We start from the raw sequence: 18239 nt of genomic DNA on the forward strand, positions 1-18239 counted from the left end.
GTGACTACTGCTGCCCTGACCTTGGCGAAGACCAGTGGGACTGTCGCTAGCCGGAAGGTAGAGCTACGAACAGAAGGTGTTCGTCTTCTATAACGAAGCGTAGAAACGCTAGTGCTCTGGATCAATCGGCACGTGTGGATAAGCATCCTTGATGCCTAATGATGCTAGGAAATCTCCTTGGGACATTGAGGCGATGACATGGCGGAGGGATTCCATCCGGAACCGCCTGGTGTCCACGAGCTTGCTGAGCAGTTTTAGATCCAGAACGGGACGGAACGGCCCGTTCTTATAGGCACCGCAAATAATTTGGGGTAAAAACCGTGACCTTGTTCCTGAAGAGGAACGGGGGTCATCACTCTTTCTGCCTATAGAGTGCACCCTGTTTGCAGAAGAGCAGCGGCTCGGCCGGGAGGTGGAGAAGTTCTGAAGAATCGAGTTGGAGGACGAGAAGTGAGCTCTATCCTGTACCCGTGAGACAGAATGTCTCACACCCAACGGTCATTGACCTATGGCAGCTAAATATCGCCAAGGCGGGTGAGCCTGCTACCGACCGAGGATGCGGAGAGAGGAGGCCGCAAGTCATGAGGAAGCCGCCTTGGAAGCGGGTTTTCAGACTGTCTCTTTTTTGGGCGTGACTGAGCCCGCCAAGAATCTGAGCTCCTCTGATCCTTTTGAGTCCACATTGGACGAGGAAAAATGGGACCTGCCCGAGCCTCGAAAAGACCGAAACCACGACTGCCTCCTGCTCTGTTGGGGTTTGTTGTGTCCGGGCTGAGGAAGGATGAATCCTTACCCCTGGACTGTTTAATGGTTACATCCAAACGCTCACCAAACAGTCGGTCAGCAGAAAAAGGCAACTGGTTAAGCAACCTTTTTTGGAAGCAGAATCTGCCTTCCATTCACTTAACGAGCAGACCAGGCTCTGCTTAAAAACACGGAGCAGCGGAGGCTACTGCCGTACGGTTCGCAGAGTCTAGGGCAACCTGAATCGCGTAAGAAACAAATGCAGACATTTGAGAGGTTAAGGATGCCACCTGCGGCACAGATGTACGTGTAACCGTGTCAATCTGTGTAAGACAAGCTGAAATAGCTTGGAGTGCCCCAAGGGTGAGAATGCTGGAGCCAACGGTGCGCCGACAGTCTCATAGATGGATTTAGACCAGAGATCCATCTGTCTGTCAGTGGCATCTTTAAGTGCAGCTCCATCTCCCACTGCAACTATGGATCTAGCTACAAGCCTGGAGATTGGAGGATGCCGCTTGGGACACTGGGTCCAGTCCTTGACCACGTCAGGGGGCAGGGATAACGTGTATCCTAAGCCGTTTGAAGAAGCGCATATCTGGATAAGTGTGGTGTTCCTGGACTGCCTCTCTGAAGGCAGAGTGGTCCAGAAAAATACGTGAAGCTGACTCCTCCACTGGAGGAGCAGGGTGAGAAATAACCAACATTCTATTGATGGACGCTATAAGATTATTCACTATGGCGTCACCATTAGGTGTATCCAGATTGAGAGCGGTCTCAGGATCAGAATCCTGAGCCGCTACTTCCGCCTCATTACACAGAGAGTCCTTCTGCTAGGACCCTGATGAAACCGAGGGCCGCTCATAGTGAGCCCGCTTAGGCTGTCTGGGACTGACGTCTGTGCAGAGCCGTGACTCTGGGATGCGTGTGACATTCCCGGAGCTGTTAGTTGTTCACACTGAGGGGGGCCATGGATCAATGATTCAACAGTGCCCATGTTGTGAGAGACATGTCCGGACTGCTAGGCTTCTAGTATCATAGCCATAGTCTCAGAAAATCTGTCAGTAAATACTGCAGACACCGTCCTCATCCTCTGGCCATTAGCAGAGACTCCGGCTGAGTTGGATATAATGGGGGTCTATGTAACCTGCCGGCCGTATAGCCGTACATGCTGTACCGGCTGCATAGAAAAAACATGTGGTTCTGCACCTTTGTTTTACACAGAGAATATGCTGATAACTCCTCCGCACAATCCAGGAGGGTATATACAACGTGCGACCAAACAGTGCAATGTATATAGTACAAGCATATCTATAAGTGCACTTCTGCACTAGTGGGGTTAGCACCACAGGTGCTGCTTAACGCCTGTTGCAGCGATTGTGTGACTATCAGAATGCCAGGGTCTTCCACACTTGTCTCTGTATCGTACAGAAACTGACACTAATGGCTGCCGGCGTCCTTGTAGAGAAGGAAGCCGTGGGCGTGCCTGAGAAAGTGCGGGAATCCGGTTTCACAGTGCACACAGTGAGAGGGGTGGAGTATACAAAACATACTCCAGCTCTCAGCGCTGCTGTGCTATGCAGCGTCACGCCCCTACCCTGACTGTCAGGCCTGTGGGCGGTAACGAAGGGAGACTAGGCCCAGAAGCCGGGGACTCGAGTTAATAAGCGCGGCCGGCATATCAGTGCTGGCCGGCGCGGAAGTCCCCGGCGCACCACAAATCCCAGCGGCGCCTTAAATAAAAATGGCAGTGGCGGTTAGCGCAGTAGTCACCCAATACACTAACACACCCAGCAACGCTGTGGTGTGCGATGGCACTAGTGCGGACAGCGCCGCTGTCCCTGGCGCACTAACACACCCAGCAGTGCTGCCGTGTGTCTGCGCGGTCCCCACAGGGACACAGAGTACCTCCATGTAGCAGGGCCATGTCCCTGAAGATACTCCGCTCCATGTCCAGCAGATACCAGGGGCTGTGGATGGAGCACGGTCTCAGTGCCTGGAGACCGATAGAATCCCACTTCACCCAGAGCCCTGTAAAAAGGGATGGGGAAGGAAGCAGCATGTGGGCTCCAGCCTCCGTACCCGCAATGGGTACCTCAACCTTAACAAACACCTCCGACATGAAGTGGGGTGAGAAGGGAGCATGCTGGGAGCCCTGTATGGGCCCTCTTTTCTTCCATCCGACATAGTCAGCAGCTGCTGCTGACTAAACAGTGGAGCTATGCGTGGATGTGTTGCCTCCTTCGCACAAAGCACAAAACTGGTGAGCCAGTGATCCCACTGGGGGTGTATAGCCAGAAGGGGAGGGGCCTTACACTTTTAAGTGTAATACTTTGTGTGGCCTCCGGAGGCAATAGCTATACACCCAATTGTCTGGGTCTCCCAATTAGGAGCGAAAAAGAAAGCTATATACAAACCCAAAAGAGTAGGCCAGTATGAACAAACATTGGGACAGTGTAGAAGAGACCTGGGATCAGATTTCGGTTGAGACATGCTTGAATCTGATCCAGAACATGCAGAGAAGGATTCAGGCCATTGTTGAAAGCCAAAACGTGGAGTTACAAAACCCTAACAAATTAATAAAAATTTGATTTTTAGGAGGAAAACAGAAAAATGCAGTGACATGACAAGAATCTGCATCACTAATCAAATGCTAAATAGTTATGTCACATTCATGTATGAGATAGCCAAGATGATTGTTTATAAAATGATGTGAGTCTCACATTCAAAGCTGTAGTGGATGGTGAAAAATGGAGCCTGAAAGTAAAAGGTTAAAACATTTTAACCCTTTTGCTCATCAGTGTCTAAAAAATTGAAATGTCCCATGCACATGGAATATTGCTTTTTATTGGATTTTTAGAAAACAGACGTCTATTAGTAACTGTATAAATTATAATTCTAATGTAACTTCTAACTGCTTTCCCTTTCTTGTTTTCTTACTTGCATTTACTTTGACCGTCTCTATTGTGTTTTCTTCTACACTTTGTCAACTACAAGTGCATCTCAATTAATTAGAATATCATCAAAAAGTTAATTTATTTCAGTAATTCAATACAAAAAGTGAAGTTATATACAGTCATTACACCCAGAGGGATCTATTCCTATATATTATACAGTCATTACACACAGAGGGATCTATTTCACGTGTTTATTTCTGTTAATGTTGATGATTATGGCTTACAGCCAATGAAAACCCAAAAGTCATTATCTAAGAAGATTAGAATATTATCTAAAACCAACTGAAAAAATGTTTTTACAGTAAATCTACTCAATACTTGTTCGGGGATCCTTTTGCATGAATTGCAGCATCAATGCGGTGTGGCATGGCGGTGATCAGCCTGTGGCACTGCTGAAGTGTTATGGAACTTAGCCCAGGTTGCTTTGATAGCAGCCTTCAGCTCATCTGCATTTTTAGGTCTGGTGTCTCACATCTTCCACTTGACAATATCCCATAGATTCTCTCTGGGGTTTAGGACAGGAGAGTTTGCTGGCCAATCAAGCACAGGGATACTGTGATTACTAAAACAGGTATTGGTACTTTTGGCAGTGTGGAGAGGTGCCAAGTCCTGAAGGAAAATTAAATTTCCATCTCCAAAAAGCTTGTCGGCAGAGGAAAGCATAAAGTGCTCTTAAATTTCCTGGTAGACGGTTGCTCTGACTTTGGTCTTGATAAAACACAGTGGATCTACACCAGAAGATGACTTGGCTCCCCAAACCATCACTGATTGTGTAATCTCACATTAGGCTTCAAAAGCTTGGATTGTGGCCTCTGCACTCTTCCTCCAGACTCTGGGACCTTGATTTCCAAATGAAATGCAAAATTTACTTTCATCTGAAAACAACACCTTGGACCACTGAGCAACAGTCCAGCTCTTTTTCTCCTTGGCAAAGGTAAGAAACTTCTGCCATTGTCTATTGGTCATGAGTAGGGCTGATCGGATCCAGATTGTAAAACTCCGGATCCGTGCGGGTTCAAAGATTTCCGGGTGCCGGATCCGGAATTCCGGGTGCACAATCCTGAACTGCGGAAAATAATTGAAAAATAAAAGAAAAACAGAAATAAAACAGCGTTTCATACTTACCGAGACTCTGTGTCATGGTGGCACACTGCTTCCGGGTCGCGCATTCACTTTCTGTACTGTGTATGTATACACACAGCTTTCTGTGTTTTCCCCGCCCACCAGTCGTCCTCTCATCTGTGATTGGTTGCAGGCAGACAGCGCCTCCAGCCTGTGACAGTATCTGCCTGCCGTGCAGTCATCGCGGCTGTCATTGTCTGCACAGTCAGCGGTCATGCTCTATAGCCGCTGGCTATGTAGCAGAACTGAAGCGTCGTGGGACCTCGTGTGGATTACGCCAGAGCTGCAGGGTGTTGGAGTTAATAAAGTGGTGAAGTAGAGTGTGTGCTTTGTTTTTTATTCCAAATAAATGATTTTTCTCTGTGTCTGTGTTTATTTACTTTCACTTCTAGATTAGTGATGCAGGTATGTATCTCAGACGCCTGTGCCATCACTAACCTAGGGTTTAGTAGCAGCTGTGCGCTGTTATTAACCCCTCATTACCCCGATTGCCACCGCATCAGGGCATTCGGGAAGAGCCAGTATTGCACCGGGATTGTTACATCTAATAGATGCGGCAATACCGGGTGGATGCAGGCTGACAATACCAGTCCCCAGCCGACTTTATAATAGCTGGGTATCAAAATTGGGGGGGACCGCATGTCTTTTTTTAAAATTTATTTAAATAATTATAAAAAAAAGCCGCATGTGGTTTCTTTTAGGCCGGAGTCACACTTGCGAGGGACTCCCGTGAGTCTGACATCGCAGCACAGCCGTGCACACTTCTGATAGGAGAGTGCATGTGTTTCTAGGTACATGTATACTCATGTTCAGAGCACAGCAGGCTGTGCCGGCTGATGTCCTGTCAGACTTGTACGAGTTTGACAGCGCATCACTGGCACAGCCGCACACTTTTGACGGGAACATACATGTGTTTGTGAAACACATGTATGTTCACCATACTGACCTGCAGACACTTGCACTGCTTCCCCGCCCACCCTGCCGCCTGTGATTGGTTGCAGTAAGCTGACACACTGCCACTCGTTGTAGGGGCGCGTCTAACTGCAACCAATTTTACGCGCCAGTGGGTGGGCCAAAAAATGAATATTGAATTGTCGGCTCCGGAAGGGAAAAGCGTGACCTGGAAGGAGTTTGCTGCCATGACACAGACTCGGGTGAGTATACCGTGCTCTCTCCTGCCACCCTATCCCTTCCACCACCGTTTTTAATCTCAGGATTCTGGTCTCCATAGACTTATTTGGGAACCGGAATCCGGAGTGGATCCGAATTTTTTTTCAATCTGGCAGGGATCCGCCGATCCCACATTTTGGCGGATTCAATCAGCCCTAGTCATGAGTGGCTTGACACAAGGAATCCGCAGTTGTAGCTCATGTCCAGGGTACGTCTGTGTGTGGTGGCTCTTGAAGCACTGACTCCAGCAGCAGTCCACTCCTTGTGAATCTCACCCAAAGTTTTGAATGGCCTTTCCTTAATAATCCTATCATGGCTGCAGTTCTCTGTTGCTTGTGCACTTTTTCTACTAGAATTTTTACTATCACTAAACTATCAATTAATATGCTTGGATACAGCACTCTGTGAACAGCCAGCTTCAGTAGCAATGACCTTTTGTGCCTTATCCTCCTTATGTAGTGTGTCAATGACTGCCTTCCGGACATCTCTCAAGTCAGTAGTCTTTCCCATGATTTCCCTACTGAACCAGATTAAGGGATCATTTTGAATGCTTAGGAAGCCTTTGCAGATGTTTTGTGATAATTATTCTAATTTTCTGAGAGAATGACTTTTGTGGTTTCATTGGCTGTAAGCCATAATCAACAATATTAACAGAAATTGAAATATATCAACGTGCTTGTAATGACTGTATAAATGTTTCACTTTTTGTATTGAATTACTGAAATTAATTAACTTTTGAATGTTATTCGAAGTTATTGAGATGCACCTGTACTGTATATTGCATCTCCCTGTGTGAATTTTTCTTAATGCTCAACAAATTATAATTTTAAAGTAAAAAAATTCTAAGTCTTCTAGGTATGATAATGGCTTCCACCTGTGTGATTTATGGGATGTTTTTTAAAAAAGATTGCATTTTTAATGTAATATAGAAATATATATCCAAAAACTCCAGCAGACAAATTCCAAGACAGAGATTATTTTCTTAAAATATTCTTGCAAAGCAAATTTTATTAGATAATTCCATGAAAATAGATCCACACATGGGGCAAAAAATGGTATGTCGGATAGGGTAGTAGTCTCGGACTACGCGTTTTGGTCCCTTATTTTTAATTTAAAATATTTCCCACATTCTATCATGAAAAAGACTTCTCTGTGTGAGTTCTCTGGTGTCCAACAAGATGTGATTTTTGGATAAAACATTTCCCACATTCAGAACAGGAATATGGTTTCTCCCCTGTGTGAGTTCTGTGATGTTTTACAAGAATTGATTTCTGTGTAAAACATTTCCCACATTCTGAACATGAAAATGGCTTCTCCCCTGTGTGAGTTCTTTGATGTACAACAAGCTCTGATTTCCATGCATAACATTTCCCACATTCTAAACATGAAAAAGGTGTCTGCCCTGTGTGAGTTCTCTGGTGTGTAATAAGATGTGTTTTCTGTGCATAACATTTCCCACATTCTAAACATGAAAATGGCTTCTCCCCTGTGTGAGTTCTATGATGTGTAACAAACTGTTGTTTATGTGCAAAACAATTCCCACATTCTGAACATGAAAAAGGCTTCTCCCCTGTGTGAGTTCTCTGATGTGCAACAAAATGGGATTTATGTGCAAAACATTTCCCACATTCTAAACATGAAAAAGGTTTCTGCCCTGTGTGAGTTCTCTGGTGTATAATAAGATGTGATTTCCGTGCATAACGTTTCCCACATTCTGAACATGAAAATGGCTTCTCCCCTGTGTGAGTTCTCTGATGTCTAGCAAAATGTGATTTCTGTGAAAAACATTTTCCACATTCTAAACATGAAAAAGGCTTCTGCCCTGTGTGAGTTCTCTGGTGTTTAATAAGATGTGTTTTCTGTGCATAACATTTCCCACATTCTAAACATGAATATGGCTTCTCCCCTGTGTGAGTTATCTGATGTTTAACAAGAATTGATTTCTGTGTAAAACATTTCCCACATTCTGAACATGAATATGGCTTATCCCCTGTGTGAGTTCTCTGATGTGCAACAAAATGTTGTTTATGTGCAAAACATTTCCCACATTCTGAACATGAAAATGGCTTCTCCCCTGTGTGAGTTCTTTGATGTGCAACAAGATATGATTTCTGGGAAAAACATTTCCCACATTCTGAACATGAAAAAGGCTTCTCCCCCGTGTGAGTTCTCTGGTAACTAAGAGACTCTGAAGAAACTCTTTCCTCTCCTGTGTGAATTTTTTTAAGTATTTTTTCAGATTCTAAAGTAGAAAATGATGTTTTTACTGTAAGAGCATTTCTATTTTGAATGCTTGTTTGGTGACTTTTATTTTTCTTAATAGTCTGTGATAAATCAGAAGGTAGGACCTGTTCAAAAGAATTAGATGATACATCTTTGCTTTGAAGAGATGGTGCTATATCTGGAGCAATGGCATTCGCTTCAGTTATATCTTGAGTGATATCAAGGTCATTTGATTTAAAAACTGAAGATGTCAGCTGTGCATCTGATCTCCTGGTACAGTCATCTGCCAAGAATAAAATTATTTTTTATTAATATATATAGAAATGAAAGGATACGATTTATGAAATAGCTAAAGAAATTGCAAGTTATGTAGCAATCTTTAATTAGAATATTTACTGAAATAAAAAATGTTCATAATCTAACAGTAGACGTCATAGCAGGAACCAGTAGACCATGATGTTCAACGTTCTTTGTTCATTTTGCATCCCAAATATTTGAATAATAATCCACCAAATAATGTTTTCTGGCCAAAATTATACCAAAAACCTTCTACTCGGTCAGTAGAAAAATTGAGGGTTTCCACATTAGTTATAGCTGAAAAACTCTTGAAAAGCAATATGGCTCCATAATTCAATAAAAAAAATCCCAAAGCCAAATGTCCTTAATTCTTCTCAGCGTTGCAGTGGCCGAAACACTGTTACTATCCATGTTTGGCATTGCCACAGGGAAGACCCCACAAACATTTACGGTGTGTGTTTCCTGGAGACCAAGCTGGGTGCTATGTATTGGGCAGTATAACGGCATATTTGTAATTTTCCCTCTAAAACATGCACTTTGCTAATTTCCAGAGACTGCCTGTTGAGTCAAAAATAGTAATTTAGGCTAAAGCAGAATACGGTAAATGCTATTTACTGACTATATGTTGCGGTATCACGATTTGTTTTAAGAACATCCAAATGCAATGTTTGAAGCGAAATTCAGACTACTTTTTTTTTTTTTTTTAAGTGAACAGGAAACAAATTAATTTATAATCTATAATTCTATTTTGACAGGAAAAGTTTCCCCTAGATTAATCAACCATGTTCGCTCAGTCCATCTGGGTAATCCAGATTGTTTAAAATTTGCTGGCATAGAACAAGTCGTTATCTCACAAATAGGAGGTAATACACACAAAATCCTGTTACAAAAAGAAGCACGCTGGATAATTCACCTAAAGGCACTTGGCACTTTAGGTTCGAATGAAAAAAATGAAATGTCAGTTTTTCTTTGATTTGATCATAACTTTCCTAATTTAATTGATATGAATTATTTTGTATGCCCTATTATTAATCATCTTCTCTGATATTGTGCCCCTGTATTTATATTTCCAATTTGTTACATTGTATTGTTTTTAGTATGTTTTTAACCTTTTTCTTCACTTTTTTGCATTTGCAGTTGATTGTAATTATCGCTGTCACCTGTTTTCACCTTTACGGATGTGGGAGGTGTGCTGGTGACAGGTGGACCCGTAGAAGCGCTTTTCTAAGCGCAAAACGGCAGCCATTATCCTCACTTCTCTCATCCTCTCCCTACCCTCGTATGTCTACATGAAATATAGGACACTGTATTTTATTTTCAGTGAGTGCCGCTCTTCCTTCTAGGATTTTGTGAACAGATCAATCTTAAATTACAAATAAGAACATACAATGTGCCACAGAAAAAAATCTCAGATACTGGGATCAGACTAAGCATTAGGCTACCTTCACACGTCAGTGATTCTGGTACGTATGTGCTTTTATTTATAAGTACCAGAATCACTGACATACGCAGACCCATTATAATCAACGGGTCCGTTCACATATCAGTGATTTTTTCACTGAACGTGTCTCCGTGCAGCGTACACCCGTGGCCGTGTTTCTGCACGGAGACAAGTCAGTTGTTTTCTGGCATCACTGATGACCCACGGACCACACTATGGTGTGATCCGTGAAACACGTACCAGAAAATCACTGACATATTAAATATTTTCAACTTACCTTGCCTGCGATTCGCTCTGCAGCCTCTGCTCTCGGCAGCTCCTGCCTGGCTCATGAATATTCATGAGAGCAGGAATAGCCGACCAGGAAGTAGCTGCTGAGAGCGGTGGGCGGACGCTGCAGAGCAGAGGAGTTCAGCACCATGGACAGCAGTAGTGAAGGCAGGTGAGTAATGTCCATATGCAATCACGTATCACGGATTGCACATGGACAACCCACGTGTGCTGTGAATCACGGAACACGGAGGGACATGTGCATGTTTTACACGTCAGTGAAGAACGTCGGTGTTTTTCACTGACGTGTGAAATGGGCCTTACAAAGGTGTTATCATGTAAAGTGACAGATGTCAGATTGGAGAAATGGGGCCTGGATAGGAGCAGAAAACTGGCTGCAGTTGAAAGCCATGAAATAAGAGCGACTTTGGTACTAACTACTATAGAGAAAACTGTGATTATAGACAATAACACCGCTACTAAAATGATCGCCCTCCACCCCGACAGCTTTCACCGTCAGAGATTTAGTAACTAGAGGTGACACATCTGGAGTAATTACAGTATGTGGCTCGGGGGCTCTCGGCAATCCAAACTATTATAGGGGCCAATATCTTCTGTCAGATGAGTTTCTTGAAGACATTAGACATTTAGAGAAAACGTTAACATAGTCCAGTAAATCAGAGTTGTACTCATTTACGATGGACCATTGGTGCTACTATGAGTTTTGGCCAGAAAAGTAGAGGAAGTATTAGTGCTCCCCATTTCAGGAGCGATTGTGCGGTAATCTGAATTCCTTAGGATCGGAAACAAAATAGAATTCATGATGATCCTGTAGATGTGAGACACTGTATTTTAGAGCTATCAACCACGCACAGCTTAGCAATTTATCATGGCGGAGGTGTCATGTTCTTGTGTAATCACAATCCTCTTTGAAGGAGACAAGTGGGATTGGAAAGAACATCTGTGCTCTATCCCCACAAAGCAGGACCTGGAGACCATGTTTAAAGGGAACCTGTCACCTAGAATATGCGTTCTGACCTATCAGCAGACGCATGTGTGCCCTAATTACACCTCCCTACCCTTCCCTGTGCTGTAAAATTGTATAATATGAAAGTAATAAAAAACGTTTTATTACCTTCATATTTCGTATGTAAATAGCAGGGAATGTGGTCACAGGGGCGGCGCCTTGCCTTATGGACGTCTCCATACTTTCCGTGGTATCACGCCCCTGTGGGCGTGATACCATGGAGCGACGTCCTCGTCGCTCATTCTATCCTGCGAGCATTGCGGCAGGCTTCTCTTCCGGGTTCTCCTTGTCAGTTTCAGTTTGCATGCGCAGTGCGCGTCTGATGCCGGATACCGGCAATTGCACACCCGGAAAAGAAGCCTGCTGCAATGCGCGCAGGATAGAATGAGCGACGGGGACGTCGCTCCATGGTATCACGCCCACAGGGGCGTGATACCACGGAAAGTATGGAGACATCCATAGGGCAAGGCTCCTGTGACCACATTCCCTGCTATTTACATACGAAATATGAAGGTAATAAAACATTTTTTATTTCTTTCATATTATACAATTTTACAGCACAGGGATGGGTAGGGAGGTGTAATTAGGACACACATGCGTCTGCTGATAGGTCAGAACGCATATTCTAGGTGACAGGTTCCCTTTAATAGACTAGAGGAGACTCAATAGGCATCAGAGTGTATGACTAAAGCGGGCTTTACACGCTACAACATATCTAACAATGTGTCAGCGGGGTCACATCGTAAGTGACGCACATCCGGCATCGTTAGTGGTGTTGTAGCGTGTGACAGCTATGTGCGACTGCGATTGAACGTAAAACCATTCATTCATTGCATACACGTCGTTCATTTCCTAAAAATTGCACGTCGGGAACATTGAACAACCCGAGGCAGCACACATCGCAGAGTGTGACACCCTGGGAACGATGAACAGATCTTACCTGCGTCCGGCGGCTGCTGCCGGCAATGCATAAGGAAGGAAGGAGGTGGGCGGGATGTTTACGTCCCGCTCATCTCCGCCCCTCCGCTTCTATTGGCCGGCTGCCGTGTGACGTCGCTGTGATCCCGAACGTCCCTCCCACTCCAGGAAGTGGATGTTCCCGCCCACATCGCGGTCGTATGGAAGGGTAAGTACGTGTGACATTGCATTTGATATCGTATGCAGAATTGAAAGGTGTAAAGCAGGCTTTAGAGTCTGACACAACGTCTTTACATCTAACAATAGAGAACCAATATCTTATGTCTGAACATACCACTCAGATCTCAGACATTCTAACATATATAGATGATATAGAGAACCATTACAGACTAAACCATCTCTGTATTTGTGGCCTGTCTGAAAAAATCTCTTCCCATATGCAGGAGAAAACCATTAATACTTTATCCTATGATTTACTTGGGAGGAAAGAGGACTCGCGTATGGAAATGGATATACTTCACAGAGATATTGGTCCCAAATCCACGCTGGCCTGAAGACCACGTGATGTTGTGTCCTGCATTCATTATTACAAGGAGAAGTAAATTCTTTCACAAGCTGCAAGATCTAAATAGAATATACAGCTGGAAGACTGAGGCATGGCTATCCTCCCAGATCTGGCCAGGAGCACACTACAACTTCATAAAGCCTAATGATCACTCACTCAGTTTCTTCGAGACCCAAGGGATCTCCTACCACTGGAGGTTTTCTCATTTCTAGTTTTTGCAAAAAAAGATAGCCGCTCCACAGAATTCAAGAATTTGGGGGACCTCCCGACCAACTTATCTACCTTCGACTTGCCTCAGATCCATCTGCCAGAATGGCCTGCACTTCATACTCTACCTCCTTTGATCCACATGCTAATTGTGAGACAGAGCTGTCACCAAAATCGCAACACTTATCCCTCAGTGATGGGCCTCTTAAGACATGAGGTCTTCTCCAGGATGACTGATTTGTACTTATTACCATCACTAGATTTACAATTTGGTCATTATTGATGCCTTTAAATGGTGGCCAGGAGTTTGGTTTGAGAAATTCTATCAGGAAATATTTTTTTTTTTTTTTTTTTTTTTTTTACACACCTACTCTATCATTATCACTTCCTTTTCCTACTTCTATTATCTTTTTTCGGCTTTCTCTCTTTCACCTTTATTCTTTCTATATTGGTGGGTATACTATACATATTTTGGATATTTGAGTAATACGGGTCTCTTGTGGAGGACATCCCTGTCTTGGCTTCCTCAACCCCACTTAGATTGTGGGACCTGTTGATAAGGTCCAGTTTTCTCCTGCTAGGAGTTAATAGTTTAGTGTGGCCTATGGAAGTTGTCTCTTCCAATTTCGCATTTCTCCCCAGGTTTGTCTCGTCTATGTCCTATCTTAGTCGTTCTTCCTCCATTTCTCTAATTGTGACATTTACATCTTCTATTGTAAATAGTTCTTTGAAAAGGAGTCAGATATGTTATCTAGATGCAAAGCGTCTCAATAGCTATGCTTCAGGAAACATACTTTAAGGCCTGTTTAGTTCAAGTACAGTGGTACCTTGGATAACGAGTAACCCTCTTAACGAGAATTTCGCTTAACAAGCAAAGCTTTCTGTAAATTTGTAACCCGCTTTACGAGAAAGCTTTGCTGTACGAGCGAAATTCACACCGCACACACTTCCGGTTCCGTCCATCCACCACACTCTGACCCGCACTTGCAGTCCACACAAACACACACATGTACGCATAAACACACACAAACACACACGCACGCACACACATACAGTATTATGCTCACCTTACCTTCCGTTCCACCGCCAGTCTCATGGTTCTTGTAGTTCCCGGGTACATCGCAACGTCCTCGCGGCGAACTACAAGACCCAGGAGGCATGCGATGGAACGGAAGGTAAGGTGAGCATATAATATAACATAATATCTTTACCTTTCGTTTCATCGCCGGCCTCCTGGGTGCTTTAGTGCGCGCTCCGCTCCAGTCCACGCTGTGTATCTGCAGCCATAGCGTCGAGGGAGGAACTTCCTGTCATCGCTAATGAAAGGCAGAGCGCTGGCCAATCAGAGGCAAGCGGCTCTGCCTTTGACGTCAGCGCTCTGGCCGGGAACTTCCTGCCTCGTCGTTATGGTAACGCGTTACACAGCCCGGCCCCGTACCAGAGAACAGAAAGTCCCAGCAGACCGGCGATGGAACGGAAGGTACGGTGAGCATATAATATGTGTGTGTGCGTGCGTGCGTGCATGTGTGTTTGTGTGAGTGTGTGTGTTTGTGTGTGTTTGTGCATGTGTGGAATGACAGAATAGGGGACCAGGATGGGACATTTTAGAAGTTGTGGAACGGATCGTCAGCATTGCAATGATTTCCTATGGGAAATCTTGCTCTGCTGAATGAGTACCTTGATTAACAAGCACAGTCCCAGAACGGATTGTTCTCGTTAAGCAAGGTACCACTGTATTCAAATAGATACTACAATGCCTGTTCCCTTTCTACTAACCCAAATAATAAACCGAAGGGTGTTTCTATTGCTTTCCACAAATCCCTTCCCGATCAGATTTTGGAGTCGCGAGTCGATCTGGACGGTAGATACATTTTCCTTATAGTGCGTATTGTAACATTTATTTCCTCAACACAGAACAAAGACCATTTGGAGTCAAAGTTTTGCAGTCATTGGCTGAGTTCACCGGGGGGGGTGTCTCTATCATTCTGATGAGATACTATGTAGATACAAGAGGAATGGGCTCTGCCTCTAGCTCCTCCCTCTCCCTCCTCCCTGTTTCCAGCTTCTCCCTCAACCCCAAGTTCCTCCCTCTGCCTCTAGCTACTCCCTCCTCTCGTCATCATAGAGTCTCAGCAGTAATAACAGATCGGAAATATTAAATTTTCTTTATGTCCCATGTGTAACTCAGAGGCAGCAGATCTATTTTACATGTATTGTGATTGCCCGGAAAGTAGGAATTTCACTGCTCATGGAATGGTGTCTCGTCATAAAAGGGAAGTTTGGCAAGAAAGACTGGACCTTCGTAACGACCCGATCAGCACATTCAGCAGAAGGGAGAGAAGGAAGATTCAGCAATAAGATGTCAAGATTCTAGGACGTCACCAGCATCATTACCCTCCGCTTTCTCTCAGGGGTCCACCATACAGATTAGATTTTTCTTCCCATGATTTTCTAAGTTGTCTACACATTCTACGTACGCTGTCATTTGGCTTTGCAGATTAGAGATCTGGGCACTTAAGGGTCAACATCTTCTAATTTCAGGGGATAGGATGGATCCTACCTGTAAGATCTGGCTGATACAGATCTCACTCCAACAGAAGGGCGTCCAATGCCCAAAATAATGGGGACAGTTTTGGGTGGAGGAGCATGTGGGGGTCTAGCAGCAGAATGGTGACCATTTTCTATGATGGGACTACAACCCTGATAAAGCAGCCACAGCCGGTGACTGAGAAGAATCTGTGACTTCTCTGCATTTAGTGGTCACTACTCACCTGGGCGGTTATCTGTAGGAATCTCCTCTTTACTCCGCTCATTACCCCTCACATATGTCTCTGTAGTATTAATATGGGTCAGATCTTCACCCTGAAACAAATATTGTAAAAGTCACAGACAGATGGAGAAGTCACATCTATGATCAGCTCTAATCCTGCCATCTCCACCGCTCTCATTACACAAGTATAAAACATATAATACTGGAGGATAAAACAAGACTGAGCACAAGACCTTCACAGCCGTCTACACATCATAGGGAGATTTCATGTCACCTTCTCTCCATCTACCTGATGATCCTGAGGAACATCGGGGTCTTCTTGTTTACAGTCCTGCGGGAGAAGAGGACGGGGACATCTCTCTGGTGTTGTCCTCTTACCGGATAGACCTGGAGGAGACACATACAGGGGCTGAATTCATTCCTTACATACAGATAATTATAGGCCATGTGTATTTAGTCCTGTCTATTACCTGGTGATGTGAGGGGCTGGGGAAGCTCCATCATGACGTCCTTGTACAGATCTTTGTGTCCTTCTAAATACTCCCACTCCTCCATGGAGAAATAGACGGTGACGTCCTGACACCTTATAGGAACCTGACATATACAATGATACCGTCACCCCCGATCCCTTCATAGCGTTACTGTATAATGTCCCAGCATTCCCAGCAGTGTCACCTCTCCAGTCAGCAGCTCAATCATCTTGTAGGTGAGTTCTAGGATCTTCTGGTCATTGATGTCCTCATGTATCGGGGGGTGAGGTGGAGGCCCCGTGATTGGGCTCAGGGGTCTTCGCCATCCCTCAGACACAGGGGCCTGACAGCGCTCACTAGAGGTCTTCTTCACTACTGTGTAATCCTGGTTATGGAGAGACACAGTAATAAATCCCACTCCAGACATTTCCAGAGTCCTCACCTCTCCAGTTCTGTCCATCTGTTATTCCCATAGATAAGAATGATGTAATGTAACGTCATCAGAATCTCTCACCTCTCCAGTAAGCCGGAAGAGGATCTCTAGGGTGAGGTGTAATATCCTCTCCGCCATCTTGTCCCTGTCCATATCCATCCTTCCAGGGGCAATCAGGAGAATTCTCTTATATAGAAGATCTCCACTGAGAGGATCCGATATTGTAGGGACCTTAATGGGGAGAAGATGACGATGTGACATGATAAAGAATCCTGTACAGTAATATAATTACTGGAGACTTTATATCCGATCACTGGCAGCAGAAATAACGCTAACACGTATGACATGAAGAAGAAGACAATTCATGGTTTTGGGCTGCGGGAACCAAAGTGAAAATCCTTAATCCAATAATATTGAGAAGCGGGTTTTACTCCACATGTATAGCATTTGACCATTTTATGAGTATTCGCATGTTGGGAATTTTGTTTTTTTTAATGTTTGCCATTGTTTGCGGGGGTTTAGCTTCTCAGATTTTTTCGTCTGATTCTTAGGGCGGCTTTGCACGTTGCAACATCGCACGTGCGATGTCGGTGGGGTCAAATCGAAAGTGACGCACATCCGGCGTCACTTTCGACATCGTAGTGTGTAAATCCTAGATGATACGATTAATGAGCGCAAAAGCGTCATTATCGTATCATCGGTGCAGGCTCCTACTTTTTCATAATTACGCTGCCGCGACAGGTACGATGTTGTTCCTCATTCCTGCAGCAGCACACATCGCTGTGTATGAAGCCGCAGGAGCGAGGAATATCTCCTACCTGCCGCCGGCGGCTATACGGAAAGAAGAAGGTGGGCGGGATGTCTACATCCTGCTCATCTCCGCCCCTCCGCTTTGATTGGCCGCCTTGCCGTGTGACATCGCTGTGACATTGTACGACCCGCTCCCTTAGGAAGGAGGCGGGACGCCGGCCAGAGCGACGTCGCAGGACAGGTGAGTGCATGTGAAGCTGGCGTAGCGATAATATTCGCTACGCCAGGAATCACAAGATATCGCTGCTGCGACGGGGGACGGGGACTATCACGTGCGACATCGCAGCATCGGCTTGCGATGTCGCAACGTGCAAAGCCCGCCTTAGACTGCAATTTTTTTAAATAGTCTCAAAAATATTGTAGAAAATTGACACTAAAAAAGACGTGGGTGGACGAGAAAACCAACCAGTGCCAGGAAGCTGCTGCCAAGGCAGATAACATAATAGGATGTAGTGAACGAGGCACAGATGCTCCGGACAGGAACAGTTTTGCCTCTATACAAGTTACTAGTGCGGCCACACTTACAATATTCTGCACAATTTCGGGCTCCAGTGAATGAGGAGGACATAACTGAACTAGAGTGGGCGCAGAGAAGAGTGACCATTAAAGGAATGGAAGGTCTGCACTAGGAGGACAGGTTAGCAAGCTTGGGGTTACTAATTTTGGAAACACAAAGGCTACGGGGCGATTTTATTACAATGTACAAAGTATATCAGGGGCATTACTGAGATATTTCTAATGAGCTTTTTACAACTGAGGCCTGCAATGATGACAAGGAGGTTCAATCATAATTACAGATGGGGATTCTTTACTGTAAG

At 44.6% G+C, this 18239-nt stretch overlaps 1 protein-coding gene across 1 annotated transcript in view; it reads right to left on the minus strand.

The window, feature by feature from the left end:
• LOC142312468 (uncharacterized) overlaps positions 1-16407 on the minus strand; it is a 419059-nt gene extending 402652 nt beyond the window's left edge. The window contains exons 1-5 of the mRNA XM_075351408.1: positions 16384-16407; positions 16179-16302; positions 15998-16095; positions 15710-15800; positions 8269-8496 (exon numbers count right to left, since the gene is read on the minus strand). Of these exons, the coding sequence (XP_075207523.1) occupies positions 8269-8496; positions 15710-15800; positions 15998-16095; positions 16179-16302; positions 16384-16407 (565 nt within the window). The remainder of the gene's footprint in view (positions 1-8268; positions 8497-15709; positions 15801-15997; positions 16096-16178; positions 16303-16383) is intronic.
• Between the last annotated feature and the right edge of the window lie 1832 nt (positions 16408-18239).

The sequence above is a fragment of the Anomaloglossus baeobatrachus genome, chromosome 5 (genome assembly GCF_048569485.1).
Source record: "Anomaloglossus baeobatrachus isolate aAnoBae1 chromosome 5, aAnoBae1.hap1, whole genome shotgun sequence".
NCBI lineage: Eukaryota > Metazoa > Chordata > Amphibia > Anura > Aromobatidae > Anomaloglossus > Anomaloglossus baeobatrachus.